Genomic DNA, 22235 nt, shown 5'->3' on the forward strand with positions numbered 1-22235 from the left:
TGGCATTACAGCTAAAAAGTTTTTTTGCATAACTAAGATATATTTTTTTTTGCAAGAAGAGACTATGTAATTACAGATCTGGTGTGATGTAATCATATCAGTGGGAAAGGAAGACTATTACACATCTTATTCTGAGACAATTGGCACCAATATGGATTGAAATGAATTGCATTCCTATCTCACACCATATGCTAAAGTCAATTCTATATTCTAAAACTTAAATAATTGAATTATATCTTTTTATAAGATAATTTAAATAATCAAATTATGTTTTATAAAATAATAAATGTATAAGATAATAAAATGAGAACATGTTAAGACTAAAAACCACAGAAAAAGATGGATCTGATTACATTAAAACTGGAAAATTATACTTCTCAAAAAACCCAGTACCACATAGAAAGTAAAACTATAAAGCCTCACATGAAGAAGCTTTTTATAGTACATATAGCCAACAAAGAATCATATATAATAAAAAGGTAATATGCAAATTGACCATCATGCCCTTGCACAAGATGGCTGCCCCCATGTCGACACAAGATGGCTGGCAGGGGAGGGCAGTTGTGGGTGATCAGGCCAGTGGGAAAGAGCAGTTGGGGGGGGAGGGGAAACCAGGCCTGCAGGGGAGGACAGTTGGGAGTGACCAGGCCTGCAGGGGAGGACAGTTGGGAGTGACCAGGCCTGCAGGGAGGGCAGTTGGAGTGGACCAGGCCTACAAGGGAGAGAGTTGGGGACAACCAGGCCAGTAGGAGAAGGAATTTGGGGGGGACCAGGTGCACAAGGGAGGGCAGTTGGGGGAACCAGGCCTGCAGGGGAGTGCAGTTGGAGTGGACCAGGCCTACAGTGGATGGAGTTGGGGGCAACCAGGCCAGTAGGAGAGGGAATTTGGGGGAAAACAGGTGCACAGGGAAGGACAGTTGTGGGGGAACCAAGCCTGCAGGGAAGGGCAGTTGGGAGGGAACCAGGCCTGCAAGGGAGGGCAGTTGTGGGGACCAGGCCTGCAAGGAAGGGCAGTTGGTGGTGAACAGGCCTGTAGGTGAGGACAATTAGGGGTGATTAGGCTGGCCAGTAGAAGTGGTTAGGGGCGATCAGGCAGACAGACAGGTGAGCTGTTGAGAGCCAGAAGTCCCAGATTGTGAGAGGGATGTTGGACATCCCCCGAGGGGGTCCCAGATTGGAGAGGGTGTAGGCTGGGCTGAGGGACATCCCCCCACACCAGTAGATGAATTTTGTGCACTGGGCCTCTAGTATAATGTAACTGATAATCCTTAACTATAGACTATGTCTCCTCAAAATTCTTATGTTGAAACCGAATTCCCAATGTGATGGTATTTGAAGGTAGGGTCTTGGGAGATAATTAGGTAATGGGGGTGCTCATGGGTGGAATTAGTGCCCTTATAAAAGATGCCCAGAGAGCTCTCTTACCCCTTCCTCTTGTAAACTCACCTTTAAAAGATGGCCATCTACAAACCAGGAAATGGTGCCAGGATCTTGGACTTCCCAGCCTCTAGAACTGTGAGAAATGAGCGTCTGTGGTTTATAAGCCACTCAGTCTATGGTATTTTTGTTATAACAAGGCAAACAGACTAAGACGATCCTAGAATTTAATTTAAAAAATACAGTTGAAAAAGTGGGCAAAAAGTTGAAAAGATATATCTTCAACAAGGAAATGAAAACTACTACTAAACACATCTAATTACTCAATTTCATTAGTAATTGGTAAAATAAAAATTAAGACCAAACCATGATATCATTTAACACCCACCAGATTGGGCTTTCAAATACTCACAGTGTATCTGAGATGGAATGGGCTGTCTGGATTTCAAATTCCCAGAAGTGTTCAAGCATGTTGTAGGCAGACTTTTATTGGAGATTTTATAAAAGACATTGAATTTGATGAAGATGGTGAAATTAAATGATCCTTACAGTTCCTTCTGTCCTACAGCCTCAAATTCCTGCTATTGGTTGTAGGCGATGGAGACAGTTCTGGGTTGGTGTTGTATATGTAGGCAGTTATGTTTTATTGTAAATCATTATAAAAACTGGTGTAGCTCACTTTGTTATTTTTCCTTAATCACTTGTTTTCAGAATAATAACTAGATGGCCTAGCAACCAGTTACTTTTATTTTGTATCATTCCTTTCAGTTATTTTTTTATTCCCAAGTAACCTGAATGACTGTCATGAAGTTGGGCTAGGGCTCTGATACAATCCCAGTGACCAGACAGCTTTCTTTCATTCTGACCCACAACTGTTCCAGGTTTATCTTGAAGATTCTCTGGCCCGAGCATGAAATTGACCATTTCTCCGAAGACCTCTGTGGCCTTTTAGTGAGAAAAGGCATCCTTCACATTTAAAAATCTGGATTCAGACAGCTCATACCTGGATGGTGTATTGACCATCTACAAACTGAATCATAAGACTGTGATAGTGACTGAGCATGCACTGCTGTCAGCTCACAAGCCCATAAGTAAAATATCAGGGCTTCTTAGACAAGACTACATGGGATGTGACAAAGTGCGAAATAATCAAAGCACAGAGCGGTTTGCCTGGTTGCAAAAATCAGGATTTAAATGAGAAGCAAACACGTTGGCTCACCATTTATTAAGCACCTACTAAGTGCAAATCCCAGTGCTGAGCACCACGTGGCTGGTGACAGAGTAAGCCTCTCCTCAAAGACAGAAAGGCTCAGACATTCATAAGCCTCCAAGAAGGACCTGCTTGGTGAGGAAACCTTGTGGCCCATGACGCCATAAATTGATCCTCGGACTCTTTGCTACCACCACTTGGGAGTCTACTACTGAGATAAAACCCAGGAGTATCAGTCTCTTAAATTATCCATCCTCCTCCTCCCTGCTCACTCTGGAGCAGCTCTTAACTCTGCCAGCCCAGCACCTCAGGGTCGTGGCCACGCCGGCTCTCAAAGACCAAAGATGTAAAGTGCTTGTCCACAAAGCTGGGTGGGGAAGGCGTACACCCTTTCTTACCCACTTCCTCCCACCTCAGGCTTCCCTCCCCCCAAGCAGGATCTTTCCTTCCAGACCTGCCTCCCACTCAGAAAGCTGATGTCAGATCCCACCAGCCTCCGGTCCTGCAGCAGCCAGAAGCTAAATGAGAGCCAGCGTAGCTTCCTCACGGAACAGACTCACTGAGCAAGTCATTTCCCCTCCGGAGCCCTCCTCCCAGCTGTCAGCTATGAGGAACAGCTAACACACACCTGCCGGCAGCTCAGAGTCATTGTGGGAAGCACAAGGAAGTCAGAGGAGATGTTGAGACATGCAAAGTGCTATGCAAAGGTTAGTTGATACTGTTATCACCATTCTCACTAACAAAGTGGCTTACACTCTGAATCTAAGCCTGGGCGGGGGTGGGGGTGGGAGTGGAGTGAAGGGGTGGGGTGAGAAGAGAGGGGTAGGGGGAGCATTGGTTTGGTTTGGTTTGGTTTTCATTCATTTTACAAATCCACCTCCCTCCCCATCTCATCTATGGTTAAAATTTGGGGCCCCCGTAGTTAGTTATCAAGATTTAAATCCCAACTCCACTACTCGCTAGCTATGTAAAATATTACATGGTCCCTCTTTACCTCAGCCTTCTCCTTTGTGAAATGAGGGTGAGAATAGCACCTGCCCAAATGAGACACCCAGCGTAGTACCTGGCAGCATGAAGCCCCAATAAATGTGAGCTGACATCACATGCATGATTAGTTAACACTGTCTAGTATTGGGTTTCCATCATACCAGGGCATTTTCCCTGGTTAAGATCTTTTAACTCTTAGAGGCCTTTCTGGAATTCTGATTGTAGTTCTCATATCCATTTTAACACACACACACACACACACACACACACACACAGAAACACACAATTCCATGCAGGGGATGTTTGAACTTGGGCTTTCTTCTCTGTAAAATTTAGCAACAATCTATATTTTTGGGGGCTGTGATAAGAATAAATGAGGTAGAATATGTAAAATTTCTTATCACAGAGCACCTAAAAATTATTAGTTCCCTCTCTCCCCATCTCTGTGTTACAACAAATCCTTGTTGTGGGAATCACACATGTGCACGTGAACAAAACTGGCAAAATCTCGCAATGCACCACCTGCAGTGGGAGACACAGACAGTAAACAAAGAAGAAGGAAAGACGGAAGTCAATGCCAAATGGCAGTGAGTGCCTTGAAGGGAGCTCGGGTGGAGTGAAGGGAGAGGGGCACCAGGATCCTCACAGGTGGGGCTGAGGACAGGGTTTCCTGAGGAAGATGATGATGCTCGGACCCTTTGGAGTGAGTTGTTTCTCTGGGTCTGTTCAGTCGGGGTTCATAGAGATCATCTCTGGTGATTAACTCATGTCAGCCTGAGTATGAGAACTGTTCTCCTTTTTGAAAAGAAGATCACAGATAACAAACATAACACGTCTGTTTAGATCTTGTCCTTCATGGATTAAAAAGTATCCTTGTACTTAGTCAAGATGTCCATCAGCCTTGTCCTCCTAAGTGAAAGAGAGGTCTTAGGTGGAGCCCCGGACGGTAACCTGTGCAGGCTTTAGGAGAACATAAACCTAGGCAAAGTGGTGCTGGGTGCCTCACCCACTCTCATGCGACAGCCTTGGAGGGAGAGACACCCGGAAGAACACAAAGGGAGAGGGCGAGAACATGAAGAAGCTGCCCTAGCCTTTCCTCATTATCCTTCCAGCAGGACACTCTCGGATATACTGGGGCTCCTTAAGACGTATAGTCTTTATCCTCTTATTCTTCCTGGAACAGGACAAATGGTACCTAAACAAGCAATGGTCAGGGAGGAGCTGGTCACATCCACCCGGAAGTCAGCCAAAACTATGAGGTCCTTTATCGCAGGGCAGGGTGGGGAGACAGGACTTCTGGACAATTGATTTGTTTTTCTTTCTCTCAATCTCTGATGAACGTTTCCTTTTTAATATTCAGTGGTAGTCAGTGTTTAATTATGCATGAGAAACTGCAAAGAGCTACTAATGTTAGAAATTGACCAAAAGAAGGTGTGGTCCTGCAAAACCAGAAGAAAATGACTCATCAGACAGACCCGTCCCTGGTCACGTCCTTGGTCAGTGAGGGCACCGGGTCCATGCTGTCCTGTGGGCGAGCCACACCAGTTACGAAAGCGGTGGCTGTAGAGCTTTCTGTAAACACGCGATCATGCGACCAGTTGCTGGGGAAGTTAGAACTGCTCTCTTGAGCTTGGGCCCATGCTGCCTGTCCGCCTTGCCAACCTCAAAGACCATATCTTCTCAGCAAGTTGCAAGCTCTCCATTAACTCAACATACCGAGGATCCATTTACAGCTTCTCTGTGCCTGGCATCATGCTGGAGACGGAGGGTCAAGGAAGGTCCGCTCCCTGTTCTCAGGCTTCCCGAATATGCTAGAGAGATGGAGACAGTAGCAAAGGTCCAAAACATGGGCATGAACGAAGTGCGGGAGCTCAGAAGAGGTGCAACTGATTCTGCCTGAGGGATTCAAGGAAGGCCCCATGGAAGAAGCAACACTTGTGCGGGTTCTTAGAAGAGGAGATTGGGAGACGGAGAGGAAAGGATATGAAGGATCAAAGGGAAGAGATAGGCCCTTTCATGATAAAAACACTATAAAACACTGTGAGAGAGATACATTGATTGGTTGTCTTCAGCTTTCTCAATTAGATAAAGGGAAACTATATAAAACCTACAACTAGTGTCATACTTAATGTTGAAAGACTAGATGCTCATCTCTTAAATCAGGAACAAGACAAGGATGCCTGATTTTGCAACTTCTATTTAACTTTTTCCTAGAAGTTCTGGCCATTAGGCAAGAAAACAAATAAAAGGAATCCCAATAGATAAATAATAAATAAAGCTATCTCTGTCCTCGTGTGACACAAAAGAAACACAAACACACACACACAATCAAAACCATTAGAATTAGTAAACGAGTTCAGCAAGCTGGCAGGATATAAAATTATTGTACAAAAATTAAATGTCTTTTATACAATAGTAATGAAAAATCTGAAAATAATAAGAAAACAACTTTATTTATAGTAGTATCAAAAAGTAAAATAATTAGGAATAAATTTAACCAAGGAGCTGAAATATCTGTACACTGAAAACCTTAATGATGAAAGAAATAAATGACATCCAAAAAATGGGAAAGTATGCGCTGGTTGGGGTGACTCAGTTGGTTGGATATCATCCCATGTACCAAGAGATTTCCTGGTTCAGTTCCCAGTCAGGGCACGTGCTAATTGGGGGCTTGATCCCTGGTGGGGGTAGGTGGCGGGCATGCTGGAGGCAGCCAATCAATGTAATTCACTCTTACAGTGATGCTGATCTTTGTACCTCTAAAAATCAATTCCCTTCCTCTCTCTAAAAATCAATTTGAAAAAAAATTTAGTGGAAAGATATCTCATACTCTTGGATTAGAATAATATTATTAAAATATTTATACTACACAAAGTGATCTATGGATTCAATGTAATCCCTATTAAAATAACAATAGCATTTTTCAAAGAAATATTTAAAAAATCCTAAATACCCAAAGCAATCTTAAAAAATGAAGAACAAAGATAGAGGCGTCACACTTCTGGTGTCAAATTGTATTACAAAGCTATCATAATTAAAACAGTATAGTTCTGGCATAAAAACAGACACATAGATGAATAGAACAAAATAAAAAGTCCAGAAATAAATTCATATATATACCATCAACTAATCTATGACAAGGGTGCCAACAATACACAATGGGGGAAATAGTTTAGTTTCTTCACTAAATTATTTGTGAAAACTGAATATCCTAAGCCAAAGAATGAAATTGGACCCTTATCTGATACCATATACAAAATCAACTGAAAATAGGTTAAAGGCTTAAGCATAATGCCCTGGCCAGCATGGCTCCATGGTTGGAGCATCAGCCTGCACACTGAAGGATTGCAGGTTCCATTCTGAGTCAGTGGCACATGCCTGGGTTGCAGGTTCCACCCCCCGCCTGGGTCTGATCATGTACTGAAGACAATCAATGTATCTCTCACACATAGATGTTTCTCTCTCTCTCTTTCCCCCTTTCCTCTCTCCCTTCTTTCTATCGATACTCCCTCTAAAAACCAATAGAGAAAATATCCTTGGCTGAAGGTTAACAACAACAAACGACTTAAGCATAACACCTTAAAACCCTAAATAAAACTTTCCAAAGATAATGTAGGAGGAAGGCTTCTTGAGATACGTCATGGCAATAGTTTATTGATATAACATCAAAAGCACAGGAAAACAGAAGCAAAAGTAAACAGGTGGGATTATATCAAACTAAAATGCTTCTGCACAGAAAAAATAAATCAACAAAATGAAAATGCAACCTACTATATAAGAGAAATATTTGCAAACCAAATATTTGATAAGGGTTTAATCTTCAAAATATGTAAATAATTAATTCAATTCAAGAAAAAACAACAACTAAATACCCCATTTATAAAACAGACAAAGGTCTTGAATAGACATTTTTCCAAAGAAAACATACAAATGGGCAACAGGTACATAAAAAGATAGTCAACAACACTAATCATTATAAAAATGCAAATTAAAACTACAATGTACATCACCTCACATCTTTCAGGATGCTATTATCAAAAAGACAAAAGATTCCAAGTGCTGCTTAGGATATGGAGAAAAGCAAACCCTTGTACACGGTGAGTGGGAATGTAAATTGATGCAACAACTATAGAAAACAGCATAAATATCCTCAAAAATTAAAAATAGAACCACCATTTGATCCAACAACCCCAGTTCAATAATATATCTAAAGAAAATGAAAACTAGATCTTAAATAATATTCATTGCAACATTATTCACAATAATCAAGTTATGGAAACAACTGAAGTGACTCTCAGTGTATGAGAGGACAAAAAAATGTGACACACACACACACACACACACACACAAATACTATTCAGCCATAAAAAAGAAAATCCTGCTATTTGTGACAATATGAATGAATATGAGAACACTAGAGGCCAAGTGCACATATCTGTGCACTCAGAGGGGAGTCCCTCAGCCCAGATTGTGAGAGGCCACAGGCCAGGCAGAGGGACCTCATTGGTGCACAATCGGGCCCAGGAAGGGACATGGGAGGTTGGCCAGCTGGGGAGGGACCATAGGAGGGCTCCAGGGTGTGTCAGGCCCATCTCGCTCAATCCCAATCAACCGGACCCCAGCAGCAAGCTAACCTACCAGTTGGAGAGTCTGGCTCCTGGTGGTCAGTACACATCATAGCGAGCAGTTGAGTGGCCTTAGCATATCATTTAGCATATTACACTTTGATTGGTTGAACGGACAACCAGACGATCAGACTCTTAGCATATTAGGCTTTTATTATATAGGATTATGCTAAATAAGCCAGACACAGAAAGCAAATACTGCATGATCTCTTTTATATTTGGAATATAAGAAAATTGAACTCAGAAACAAAGAGTAATGTGGCAATTACCAGGGTCTGGGAGTAGGAAAAATCAGGAGAGATTTGTCAAAGGATGCAAAGTTTCAGTTATAAGTTCTTAGAATCTAATGTTTAGCATTATGACTATCTTATATGATAAAAAGACTATTTAATATGTAAATAGACCGAACAACTGAACAACCAGTCACTATAACATGCACTGACCATCCTAGGGCATATGCAGAACATGGCGGGCATAGGCAGCAGGAGGCAGAGCACAGAACATGGTAGGCATCAGCCACAGCAGGATGGTGGAGCAGGTGAGTGGGGCCACTAGACCAAGGCAGGTCATGGGTCGCTGTCACTGGGGCAAGCCTCTGGTGGTTACTGAAAATTCTTTGCTCCTGTGCACTACAGTCACACCCAGTGCTTGTACCTGCTGCCAGCACCAGAGCCACTGCTTGCACCCACTGCCGCTGCTTGGCACCATCAGCTGATGCAAGTGGTGGCTGCCGACCCCAATCACCCCTGAGGACTTCTCCACCTCCCCCTGCTCCTGAAGGACAATCAGGGCAACAGCTGCTACTTGTACCCATTGATGGCACTGGCCCTGCTCTTACCCACTGCTGGTGCCGGCCCCAATCACTCTATGCCATCAGCAGGTGCGAGCAGGGCCAGCGCCCTCAGCATGTGAGAACAGTGACAGTGGGAGCAGGGCTGCCAGCAGACAGGGGACCAGGTGCCATGGCAGGAAGAGCTTGGCGGGGCATGGAGGATGGGCTAAGACCTGCCCCAGTGCCCACCGCAGCCTTGAGGCCCACAGTTCTTTTCAAGGTGCACAAATTTGTGCTCTGGGCCCCTAGTAAGTAATAATACTGTCCTGTATACTTGAATACGCTAATAGAGCAGAACTTAAGTGTCCTCGTTGTACCAAAATAATGGTAACTATGAAGTGATGAATGAGGTCATTGGCTTGATTGTGGTAATCATTCCACAATGTGTCTGTATATCAAACTCTCACACTGTTTATATTAAATATATACAATTTTTATTTGTCAACTGTTTTCCTAACCAGGCAATGATAGATGTTAAGTAAGACAATGAGAGGATGCCATCTATGTCACAGTTTTGTTTTTCACTTGAGCCCAGTTAGCCACCAGGAGTCCTTCTTGGTAGATATCTTTGCCTTCTTTGTTTTAACATGTTTACAACTTTATTGAGATGTAGTTTGCTATACAATTCACTCATTTCATGTACAACTGACTCTTGGCTAGAGAACTCAAGGAGGAGGAGGCATTAGACTAGAGGTAGAGGGATTCTTGGGTAGCAGTTGTTGTTTCCATTCATACAGGAGATGCTGAAAGTCTGGACCAGGACAGGGACAGTGAAAAAAAGAGATATTTTGGAAACTATCCTATTATGGCAAAGTTTCTATAAAGCAAACATTCCATGTTCTGCATGAGAGTAAATGGCATATATGTCAATTACTGCAGTCCTTGGGAAAGTAGATTAATATCATGTAACAAAGGTCTCAAAATGTTCATACACTTTGAGTGGTTTCTAAATCTCTATTATAAAAAATTAATATTTTAAGTACAAAATAGGTACCATCACAATATTTATGGATGAAAGCAACCTAAATGTCCAATAATAGTGGCATTAATTAATGGTGGCAATCCATATAATTGAATATATACAGTCTATAAAATATTTAAAAAGTAAATTTCCACTGGAAAATATGCTATCCTACCTAATAAAAGAGAAACATGCAAATTGACCACACATTTGCTATGCCCACAAGCCCCACCCACCAGCCAATCAGGGCAAGTATGCAAATTAAGCCAGCCAAGATGGTGGTTAATTTGCATATCCAGGCCAGAGCGAAGACTGAAGATGGCGTAGAAAGAAGCCAAGCATTGCAGAAGGGAGCAAAGCTGTGGAGAAGCAATCAAGCAGGGCAGGGAGAAGGGAGGAAAGCAGGCAGGCTGGGAGAGAAGGAAGGGAAGCAGGCAGGGTAGCGACCACAGCAGGAAGCACTATTGCAGGAATCTTCCTACAATGGGCCTCTAGTAATATTAAGAAAAGTGAAAAATTATATGAAACTAAACATACAATGTGTTTTTAAATGCTTTAAAATGTGTAATATAATTTTTATAATTGCTTTTTCTGCATGTTGTTATGAATTTTGTTTCTGTATCAAACTTTTCTATATTTTTAATATTTTCTACAAGGGTGGTTCATTATGTTTGTCAAATATATATAATATTTTCTTTTTAAAGAAAAAGAGCCATTTTGTTTTTTAGGTTTGAAAATAATTCAAAGCCTTTCTTCATACATCCTCTATAGTTTCCTGAAGAATGCCTCTTGCCTGGCAGATGCTGAGTCCCATCTTTGTGCTATCTTCATCTGCCCCATAAACAACTGTGCTCAGAGCCTCTCTTGTCCTCGAATTGTGTTCCAAAGAATATCTTTGGTTATTAAAAATGGTGGCAGAGTAAGTGGATGCTCCATGAACACACTCCCAGGACCAAACTGAAATTATAACTAAAATACAGAAAAACTTCCTGAAAAATCAATTGAAGACTCACTGGAGAAAAGCCTGAAAATGGAGACTACATAGAGAATGGTAGGAGAGGTAGAGGCACAAAAGGGCTGGCTGGCCTCCCACAGTCTGCAACTAAAGTTCCTAAGATATATCGTAGCTGTGTGGAGTTGCCACTGAGAATTCTGGGGTCTAATTCTCAAGCTGGGCTCCCCAGCAGAGAGCACCAGAACTGAGAAGGGTATCTATATAACATCTGGCTGTAAAAAGCAGCAGGGTTGCTGTCTGATAGGTAGAGACAGCTGGAAAATTCAGGGACTATGTTAAAGGGACAATGCTCAAAATTCCCTGTGGAACCATTCACCTTCTGCTCTGGCAGGGGTAGAGCTGAGTGGCCTGGAGCTGTGTTGGCAGAAGCCAAGATCAAGGGCTATGGGGTTAGAGTTAAGAAGACAGACACCCCAGTTTCCTGTTCTGAGTCATACCCTCATGTTGCAGAGGTCATCTTTCTCATGCAGACATTTTCTATACAGGTGGCCTTGCCTGTTGGAAACACTTGCCCTATGGTGTGGAGCTACTGAGACCTATTAAAAGACTGAGAATAACAATTAGCCTCTAGTCAGAAGAAACTGCCAAATCCTATTGAAAAAAACTCTTGCCACACCTATGGACAATTGCTTGAGGACAATTCAAGATGGAATCCTATCAGTCTGGAGACAGACATGGTCTCTGGAGGCTCTGAGTCTTTGCCTGACCTAATTAGTCAGAAACAGTGTTTGACACTGTGCTACACTAGAGATTGAAAGACTTAGCAGATCTACCTAATACATAGTCACAAACCCAAACAGGCAGCCACAAAGAAACAACCCCCAAATGAAAGAACAAGAGAATTCTCCAGAAGAAGAAATAAATGAAATAGAGATAAGCGGTTTATCTGATATAGAGTTCAGAATAATGATGGTGAAGATGCTCAACAGCATGAGAAAAGATATAGAAACTTTGAACACAGAAATAAAGAATGACATAGCACAAATAAAGAACACATTGGAAGGAATACAAGCAGATTATGGGAAGTTGAGGATCGAATCAGTGAATTAGAAGACAGGGTTGAAAAAAAATCACTCAAAAAAACCCAAAACAAACAAACAAACAAAAACAGAAACAAAACAAAACAAAAAAGAACAGGAGGACTGCTTAAGGGAGCTGTGGTACAATGTAAAATATAAAAATATTCACATAGCAGGTGTTCCAGAAGAGGCAGAAAGGGAGAAAAGAATAGAGAACATGTTTAAAATAAATAATGATAAAAAACATATCTAACCTGGTAAAGGAAAAAGTCACACATGTTTAGGAGGCACAGAGAACCCCAAGCAAGAAGATCCCAAACAGGCTCATGCCCAGACACATAATAATTAAAATTCCAAAAATTAAAGACAAAGAGAGAATCTTAAAGGCAGCCAGAGAAAAGCAAACTGTTACCTACAAAGAAGCTCCCATAAGGCTGTCAGCTGATTTCTAATCAGAAATTCTATGGACCAGAAGAAAATGGCATGAAATACCCAAGGTAATGAAAAGCAAGGATCTGAAACCAAGATTACTATATTCAGCAAGACTATCATTCAAAGTAGACAGTGAAATAAAGACCTTCCTGGACACACACACACACACACACACACACAAACAAACAAACAAACAAATAAAACTAAAGGAATATATCACCACAAAGCCAGCATTACAAGAAATGCTAAAAGAACTGCTGTAATAATAAGATGGAATAGAGAAACCTGGGCATACAGAATTAAAGTAACAATAAATAAGTACCTATCAATAAATAACTCTAAATATAAATGGATTAAATATTCCAATCAAAAGACATAGGGTAGCTGAATGGATACTAAAACATGACCCAACTATATGCTGTCTACAAGAGACACACCTCAGAACAAAATGCTCACACATGATGAGAGTGAAGGGATGGAAAAAATTGTCTATGCAAATGGAAAAGAAAAAAGGCTGAAGTAGCAATACTCATACCCAACAAAATAGATTTCAAAATGAAGGCCATCACAAGAGACATCAAAGGTCATTACATAATTCTAAAGGGATCAATCCATCCAACAAAAGTATATGACACTGGTAACATATATGTATCCACTATAGGAGCACCTAAATACATAAAACAAACAAACAAAAAACTTCTAGAGGAGTTTAAGGCAGAGATTGACAACAATACAGTCATAGTAGTGGACTTTAAAACTCCACTGACTTCACTGGATAGATCTTCCAGACAAAAAACTAACAAGGAAACAGTGACTCTAAAGGAAACACTGGGTCAGATGGATTTAATTGACATTTATAAAACATTTCACCCCAATGCTGCAGAATATACATTCTTCTCAAGTACACATGGATCATTCACAAGGATAGATAACATGTTAGGACACAAAACAAGTCTCTAGAAGTTCAAGAAGATTGAAATCATATCAAGTATGTTCTCAGATACTTGATATTAGAATGAAATTAGAAATCACCTACAGTAAGAAGACCCCAAAGCATTCAAACACATGGAGGCTAAATAGCGTGCTATTAAACAATGAATGGGTTACCAAAGAGATCAATAAAGAAATAAAAAAAAAAAACTTGCTGGTAACAAATAAAAATGGACAAACACAATCCAAAATCTCTGGAACAGATCAAAAGCAGTCCTGAGAGGTAAATTCATAGCACTACAGGCCTACCTCAAAACACAAGAAAAATCAACAATAAACCATTTAACTCTATAACTTAAAGAATTAGAAAGAGAACAATAAGAAGAAAAGCCCAGTGTAAGTAGAAGGAAGGAAATAATAAAGATTAGAGCTGAGAGAAGGAAAATATGGCAGCTGAATAGGCAGATCTGTCTCAAGTCTTATCCTAGAGCAGATAAAAGGAGCATCTAAATCAAATAACATCCACCTGAAATTGGAAGTAAACCCAGCTTGTGAGACAATTCGTAGCTGGAAAGGGCAGAGGATGCCTAAGTGCCCATCAGCAGATGAGTGGATAAAAAAGCTGTGGTACATTCACACCATGGAATGCTATGCAGCTGTAAAAAAGAAGGAGCTCTTACCCTTTGAGACAGCATGGTGGGACCTGGAGAGTATCATGCTAAGTGAAATAAGTCAGGCAGAGAAAGACAAGTATCATATGATCTCATGCATATGTGGCATCTAAGTAACAAAATAAACTGATGAGCAAAGTGGATCCAGAGACATGGAACAGAGTGTGGAATCTTGGAGGGAAGGTGGGGGTGGGTGGGTGGATGGGAAGCAATTCACCAAGGACCTTGTATGCCTACTAGAAAATGCATGGCCCACAGACACAGCGGGCCTGGGTGGAGGGCAAGAGCGGGCTGGAGAGCGGTTCATGGGGGAAAAGTGGACCTATGTAATACTTTCAACAATAAAGAATTATTAAAAAAAAAAAAAAACAAACTTTGATCAGCATGGATGTGCAGGAAAATAAATTATTCTAGTAATAAAAATAAAAATCTTTTGGTGCCTGTCTTTCGATGAGTAAAGCCATCTGACCTCATCCCCAGGTGCAGAGGTGGGACGGTGCCCTCTTTCTGCCCACAGTCCTGGTCCTGCCATGGCGGCGGGATTTGCCCCCAGGTACAGCCCAGGCTCAGAAACGGGGAGCCTGCCTGTGACCTGCATCTTTGTCAGCATCTCAAGCCTCCATTTCAATGAGCACACAAAGCAGGTGATGTGACATGGCCTCCACCGCGCATGGAATCCGCTGGTTTTAATTTGGTCCAGCTCTCCACCGGATGTGTGGCACGGAGGGAGGGGGATGAGAGCGTGTAGGCGAATAGAGAGGATTGCTGAGACCAGGTCAGAGGAGTTGGGAAGCTGCCTTCCAGTGCACAGAGCCTTCCACTAAGGCCTTCCCAGGCTCCCGCCCCTCACCTAGAAAGTCAACGGGAGGGGGGGGGGCGTTCCCCCATGCCATCTCTATCTGTGGGAGCACCCCCTGTGGTCCCCATCTTCTTCCCGGGACCTCCAGGCACGGGTCCACTCCCGCTGCCCGCCGCCTGCCCCGCTCCGCAGCCCTCCCCTCAGGAGTCCCCTAAGCGTCTAGATTTGGGGTTTCTCATCCAGGTCTCTCCCTCCCTGGCTGCCCTGCCTCCCACTATATCCAGCCCATCTTACGGCCTGGGCGTGGCTGGCCGCTGTCCCCCCGGTTCCTACCTGCACCCCCCCGGAGTGGCGGGAGCCGAGCTGACAGGGCCCAGCCCCGTGGTGTGGATTCGGGTGTGGCCGCCCCGTCCCCGTCCCCGGTGCTCCCTCCCCCGCTCCGGACCCGGGAGCACGCAGAGGGGGGACTGCTCCCGCGCCCACGGGCCCTGGGAACTTGGGGAGAGCAGGTTTTCTGGGGTCCCGGAGCCCAGCCCCATCCGCTCCCTGGGGGAAGCTGAGCAGGAGTGAGAGCGCAGAATGTAACGGAGAGAGGGACTGGGGGTGGGAGGATGGGTGGCTGCAGGGATGAGGGACGGATGGATGAGGGACGGATGGATGAGGGACGGATGGATGAGGGATGGCAGCTGAGGTTGCCCCGGGCCCCTCGGTCCTAAGACGGACGCCGCGCAGAGCAGGGGGACGCAGGAGGTGCCTGGCGCCCGGGCGCCCCCTCCAGGCGGGGCCGCGGGGCCGGGGCGGGGCCGCGGGGGCGGGGCCGGGTCCGGGTGGCGCTCGGGGACCAGGCGGAGGGACCGGCGCGGAGGGACCAGGCGGAGGCTCCCGCTCCGAGCCTTGGCCGCCGCCATGCCCTCCTACACGGTCACCGTGGCCACCGGCAGCCAGTGGTTCGCGGGCACCGACGACTACATCTACCTCAGCCTGGTGGGCAGCACGGGCTGCAGCGAGAGGCACCTGCTGGACAAGGCCTTCTACAACGACTTCGAGCGCGGCGCGGTGAGCGGCGGGGCGGCGGCGGGGCGGGCAGGCGGACCGGGGCCCTCCATCCGGCAGCCCCTCCGGGCCCAGCAGCCCCCCTGGGGGACCGGCCCGGGGAGCCGGCCGTCGGGCCACGGTCCGGTCTGGTCTAGGCGAGGCTCTGCGCCCCGGGGCGCGGGAGGTCCAGGTTTGCTCCCCATTCACACCGGGGCCGAGGCCCCTCCGGGGCGAGGGGGGTGCGGACAGGGACCCCGCGGGTCCCGCCCCGCTGGAGCGCAGAGGGCCTGGAGCCGCCGCCAGCTGTGACACAGCGCAGGTCGGCGTCCAGGGACCTGATTCCATCCGGGCCTGACCACGGGCTCACTGCCCCCCCCCCCGGGCCTCAGTTTCCCAAATGTGCTAGCAGATGTCTGCACACTGAGCTGCCGCCTGTCAGGACGGCCCCAGAGGTGTTTAGGAGGAACAGGAGAACCCGGGAGGGGAAAGGCCTGCGGGGCAGCAGGTGTGCACCAGGGAGCGTCCCCGTGTGAGGGCTGGGGGCGGGGGACTCCCCTCCCACCTCTTCCCGGAGGCCCGGGGCTGGAGGGGCAGGAAGCACTGCACCCCGGGCCGCGGGCCAGGGGCTGTGTGAGTGCACAGGGTCCTCCCTGGGCAGCGGGCTGGGAGGCTCAGGCACCAGCTCAGCCCGGAGCCTGCGGCCGGCCGCTGCGCCGCCCCGGGCCGGGGTGGGGGGGGGGGGGGGCCTGCGAGGCCCACGGAATGCTGTTCCCTCTGCGCCCCAGCCCCTGAGCGGGACCAACACGTGTAGGCTTCGCAAAGCGTCTTCTCACCACCTCGTGAATTATAAGGTCGAACCATATAAAATTGCTCCGAGTCCATTACGCTTGGCAGACAAAGTGGCGATTTCATATGGTTCGGCCAAACGCTATGGATTCATCCGTGCAGTGAGCTCTGGGGCTGCGGAGCATGGAGCCTGTGGCCGCAGCCCCCCCTTCCCCAGGCCCAGGTTCGGGCGGGCTAGGCTGCTGCTCTGGAGCCTCAGATCCTCGCTGGAGGCGGACTGGGCGCTTAGCCAAGCTCAGCATACAGGGTGGACAAATGCAGGGTTACAGTGTGAGTATGCAATGCACAGTTTATTCTTGTGTCATTATTTATTCTTGTGTGATTTCCTTTTATTGTTTGTTTATTTTGTTAATCCTCACCTAAGGATATTTTCCCCATTAAGTGAAAGGGACAGTTGGGGATGGGGGAGAGGAATAGGGGATGAGGAGAGAAACACCCATGAGAGAGAGACACATGGATTGGTTGCCTCTTGAACCCACCCCTCCTGGGGCCTGGGATCGAACCTGCAACTCAAATATGTACCCTTGACTGGGAATCAAATCCATGACCCTTCCGTGAGCAGGCTGACGCTCTGACCTGAGCTACCGGCCAGGCCTGCATTATTTCCCATCCTCAACCTACTTTTGCCCCACCCTGGATTAGTCTTCACGGAGAGACAGGTGTTGCTTGTGAGGACCACCTCCGGGTGCAGGCTGCCCCGCCCGGGACCTGGCCCTGTGAACAGGGGGGCTAGTCAGTCATCCGTGTGCGTCTGTTACTGATGGATGCCCCACAGGGGCAGGATGCAGACTGCTTCCCCTTTATCTGCGGCCGCCTCTCCCTGCCCACACACGCACATGGCAGGTCCTCACGGTGCAGCCCCGAAGACAGAGGTGTGACCCACACAGGCTGTTGGCAGAGGGCTGGAAGCCCGCTCTGCTCCTATCCCCCTCCCTCTCTCCTGTCCTCCAACCCCCGAGGACTCATTTAAATGCCCGTGTGATTCCACACCTCAGCCAGTGTCTCAGAAGCAAATTTCAGGGGCCATTTGCATTCACATTTCCATGGGGGGAGAGGGCAGTCAGGGCAGCTGCTTCATGCAGAGACCCAGCTGGCCAGGAAAGGCTCTGAAAACAACCAGCTTTTGAGAAAGTTCCTGTTGACGCAAAGTTTCTCCACTCCGTCTTGCACAGCCCAGGGCGACTTCCCCATTCTCCTGCCAGCGTCTCTTTAAGGACGATCTGTCCCTTTTGGGTAAAGGTGAAAGAAAAAATTAGAGGAAGTACTTGCTGAGAAGATAAAGGTATCCATGTTACGAGAAAAGTGTGACAATCGCGATGGTCAATAACAGGGGCAGCAACGACTATTGCCAGACAACCAGTCAGACATCTCCAGACATGGGCAGATCATGGGTGTTATCTGGCTTCCACAAGTCAGCCAGATAACGGAGAGGACTGATGTTTGTTTCTAGATAAATGGAACCCAGGCCCCTGGCTGCTCCCTGCAGCAGCCTGCAGAGTGGCGTAGGCAGGACTGGGAGCTGGAGTCCTTCGCTGGTCAGATTCTCCGGAAACAGCCCTGTCCATGGGCCCCTCGGTGTCTGCAGGGAACACCTGACTGCAGACCTGAGAGCCCAGAGACAGCCCGTGTCTGGGCCAATTTAGCCAACTGGCATGTTTCCTTCGCTCGGTTGATTGAAAATAACTCAGGTAAAATGGCGTGGCTGTAGCAGATAGAACGTTTCTGGGAAACCTAGCTTGACCCATTTTCATTCTTTAGGAAAGCTAAGCGCAATAAGTTATCCTGGAATATATTTAGGGAGTGTAAGCAATTCTTACAATTATATATACTTCTTGAATATTTTCTGTGAATATTCTGATAATACATTTATGAAGAATACATTCTAGAACACCTCATTCTTAGGATATATTAATGAGGAATAAATATTTCTTTTTGCTCCTCAATCTCTATCCCCCGGTCTTTCTTCTCTGCCCCCTCTCTTCCCCACATCTGCCTCCCCTTCTTGCTCCCTTTATTCCTCTACTGTTCCCACCATCCCTCAAACCCCAATTTCTCTCTTCTCTGCTCCAACTTCTCTTTCCATTCTGGCTCCCATTTTCCTCCTGCTCACCCATTCTCCCCCTCCATCTCCCTAACCACTGCCCCCTTTCTCCTTCTGTCTACCCCAGTCTCTCCCTTGTCCACCCCTTAATCTCCCTCTGTCTCTGTTCTATAGCCTCCTCCTCTCCCCATCAGCCCCACGTGCCCCCCATGATGGGCCCCCGGGCTGTCTGTGCCTGGCCCTTCCCGTCCTTGCTGCAGCAGAGATCCTGTCACAGCAACAGCAGGGATCCGGGCAGAGAAAGTGAAACCTCCTTAAAATGCTGATACAAAAATCAGATGAAAAGGGCCAGCCAACACTTGGCTGAAATTTAAAAACGAGTCCAGAACAGCCAGTGAAATCAGCCAGGTGGTCCTCCACAAACCGAGGCTGGTGCAGGGCATGCTTCCCGGCTCCGTGTCTCTCTCCGGCGTCTGCCCGCAGCTCCTGCCCCTCTGCTCAGGGAGCCCCTGCTCCAGCCGCCCGCTGCCTGGAGGATCTCGCTTTCTCCTTTCCTAATGGAAATGGCCTGCCCACCCCTCTCCTCCCGCTCACCTCGCCTCTGACATGTTACTGAGTCCCAGGAGCTGCCTCAGATGCCACCTCTGAGGACGCTATTCCATGCCCTCCCCCCACCCACACCGCTTCTTCATCTCCATCGAGGGGTGGACCAGGGCTCAGAGCCAGGTCACCGGCTCCCTGTCCGGGCTTTTCCCACCACGTGGCCTCAGGGGCGGTGGAGGACTGGACTGGCCACCAGACAGGTGCGGACTGCAGTCCTGGGGCCACCGTTGCACCAAGGCTGGCAGCTGCCTGACTTCTGGGAGCCTGTTTCCTTCTGTGAGATGGGAACCATCCATGCAGCGATGCACACGCTTTGCATTGACTGAGGGCTGGGTAGGGGCCACCCACTGCTGACGGTGTCCACCCTGCTGAATGGGCGTGGGAATTCAACATGTCAAGGCGAACAGACAGCAGAGCAGCCACCTGGCACCGGCCCCAGGGGAGGGAGCGATGTGGGACCTTCCTAAGACTTGTCTTGTGATTCGATGCTTGGGACCCAGCAGCCTGCTGGGAGCCTGTCTCTGTTCTCTGTGACTGACCAGTAGTGGCTCCGGAGGGTGCCAACACCACAGCAGCCAGACCTCATGCCTGAGAGGCTGCTGGGCTGCGGGGCCTGAACCCCTCAGATGCTTGCTCGCCTCCTGAGCTCTGAGTTTAAAGCTGGGGCCGGTCAGCCAGCCGCCAGACTGGCAGGCGTATTCCTCTAGCCCAGCAAAGACTGTCAGATGGCATACAGGAGTCCTGCCGTCTGTCTATCCTGGGTGAGACCCCAAAGCCCTCCGCCAGCCTACAGGGCGGGCGGGCGGGAAACCGGGGGCCCTGCTCTCCCCGCCCTCAGGGGAGCTGCCCTCCTGTCCATGCCGGTCACCACCCCATCCGGACAGCTGGCCTTGCTTCTGAGAGCCGCCAGCCCCAGAGGCCGTGAGCCCGCACTGTCCTTCCCAGACCCAGGCGCCGGCCCCTCCCCCCAGGAGAGAGTCCACCAGGATGCTCTGCACCTGCTCCTGGGGAATGGCTGTCCTCTCCCCCGAGCCCCTGCCTTCCTGCCTCAACCCCAGGACACCTCAGCCCCTCGGAGCCACGGAAAAGCCACTTCCCCTGGAGCCACCGCTCTGCCCAGACTGCAGGGAAGTGTCATCTGCCACACACACCTGGCTCCTTGTCCTCGGGGCCCAGGCCCAGACCGCAGGGCACACAGGAAGGCGGCTTCTGATTTCTAACCACAGTGTCTGGCGCCTGCGGCTGCCACAGCCTGCGAGCCCAGAGGTCTCTGACAGCACCCAATTTCTCGTTTTCCTGACCAAGCCCCTCAGGGTGCTGCTGGCAGGAGAAGGGTAAGGCGCCCGGAGATGGGTGCACCACGAACAGCCTGCCCCCCACGGCCTGCCAGGCACGCTGAGAGCTCCGGGCTCTGCGCCGAGGGGGAAGCTCAGGGATGGTGGGGTCTGGTTTGGCCTGAGTCCGGGTCCCACAGCCCCTGCCTCCAGCGCGCAGCCCCGCAGCCGGTCCCGCAGCCAGAGGACAGGCACCTGCAGACCCCCGGGCGCGGCCACAGGTGGCACCGGCTCCGCGGCCTCGGCAGCCTCACTGCCTTTGCTCCTTCGCAGGTGGATTCTTACGACGTGACGGTGGACGAGGAGCTGGGCGACATCCAGCTGGTCAAAATCGAGAAGCGCAAGTACTGGCTGCATGATGACTGGTACCTGAAGTACGTCACGCTGAAGACGCCCTCGGGGGACTACATCGAGTTCCCCTGCTACCGCTGGCTCACCGGGGAGGGCGAGGTGGTGCTCCGAGACGGCCGAGGTGAGCACTCGCAGACCCCTCCCCAGGGAACTGTGTCCCCGGGGGGCACAGTAACCACCGCCCGGGCAGGCTCTGCTCTGGGCCTCGAAGCACCTGCAGGAGGCGTGACCCTCCCCCTGCTAGCAGACCCGGCTCCCGGGTGGAGCCCGCGGCCCAGGCTCAGGCCAGCATGGGGTCCCTGAGCTGTAGTTGTCCAAGGGGTAACGAGGCTCCCCAATTACAAGTGCCCCTGGGGGTACGTACCCCTAACGGGGCAGCTCTCCAGACACCCAGCCCTGCATGCCCTGGGTGCCGTCACCACAGGGCCCCACCCGGAGGCTGCGGGCGGGCTGGGTCTGCCGTCACCGTCACCGTCACCGTCACCAGGTGTTAAAAGCGAAGTCCCACCTTTTGTTGAAAGAGAAAAGACCCTAAAATCTGCCCTCTGAAGCAGGCCCCTCACCCTTGCATGCCCAGCCTGGCGCTGCCTTGGCAGCCGTTCTGCACAGGAGGCAGCGGCTGGCCGGTGCGCAGGAAGCACCGGGCAGAGGTCAGCCTGCCGCCCGCTTTCTGCACTCCAGCCCCAGCCTGCGGGCACCAGCCAGGCTCGGCAGGTTCCCGCCTTACTTCACGTGCTGGCCCGGCAGTGTGCTCACTCCAAACCTGGAGAAATAAGCCTGCAGGTGGCATGCACCCCCAGAACGAGGAGGGGCCGCTGCCTCTGCCCCTGTGCCCCTTAGCATCCCTTAGTGCACATGTGTCAAACACAAGGCCCGCGGGCCAAATTCGTCCCGCCAGGCCTTGCAATGTGGCCCGCACCGCGCTGTCATCACTGCACTCCGCTGCGTTTCCATCACAATGACAGTTTATGACTGTTCAGTAAACCATTCGGCCCGCGATTTAGGCTGGATTTTAGATTTTGGCCCCTTCTCTGATTGAGTTTGACACCCCTACCTTAGTGCAATGGCTTCCTCTCGCTGGCTCTTTTGCTCTTCACTGAAGTCCCGCCAAGTAAAGTGATTACCGGCCCCTTCTTAGCTAAGAAAACTAAACAAAGGAGGAAAAGG

At 48.5% G+C, this 22235-nt stretch overlaps 1 protein-coding gene across 2 annotated transcripts in view; it reads left to right on the top strand.

Moving 5' to 3' along the window:
• Nucleotides 1-15709: 15709 nt before the first annotated feature.
• ALOX5 (arachidonate 5-lipoxygenase) overlaps nucleotides 15710-22235 on the top strand; it is a 54513-nt gene continuing 47987 nt past the window's right edge. Inside the window, exons 1-2 of one of the 2 annotated variants that reach the window (XM_036461156.2) lie at nucleotides 15710-15914; nucleotides 20991-21189. In XM_036461156.2, coding sequence (XP_036317049.1) covers nucleotides 15765-15914; nucleotides 20991-21189 — 349 coding nt within the window. In that variant the 5' untranslated portion in view covers nucleotides 15710-15764. The remainder of the gene's footprint in view (nucleotides 15915-20990; nucleotides 21190-22235) is intronic. The other variant, XM_045570657.1, reaches the window with a different exon arrangement.

Source organism: Pipistrellus kuhlii, unplaced genomic scaffold, assembly GCF_014108245.1.
Source record: "Pipistrellus kuhlii isolate mPipKuh1 unplaced genomic scaffold, mPipKuh1.p scaffold_m20_p_35, whole genome shotgun sequence".
In the NCBI taxonomy this organism is placed as follows: Eukaryota; Metazoa; Chordata; class Mammalia; order Chiroptera; family Vespertilionidae; genus Pipistrellus; species Pipistrellus kuhlii.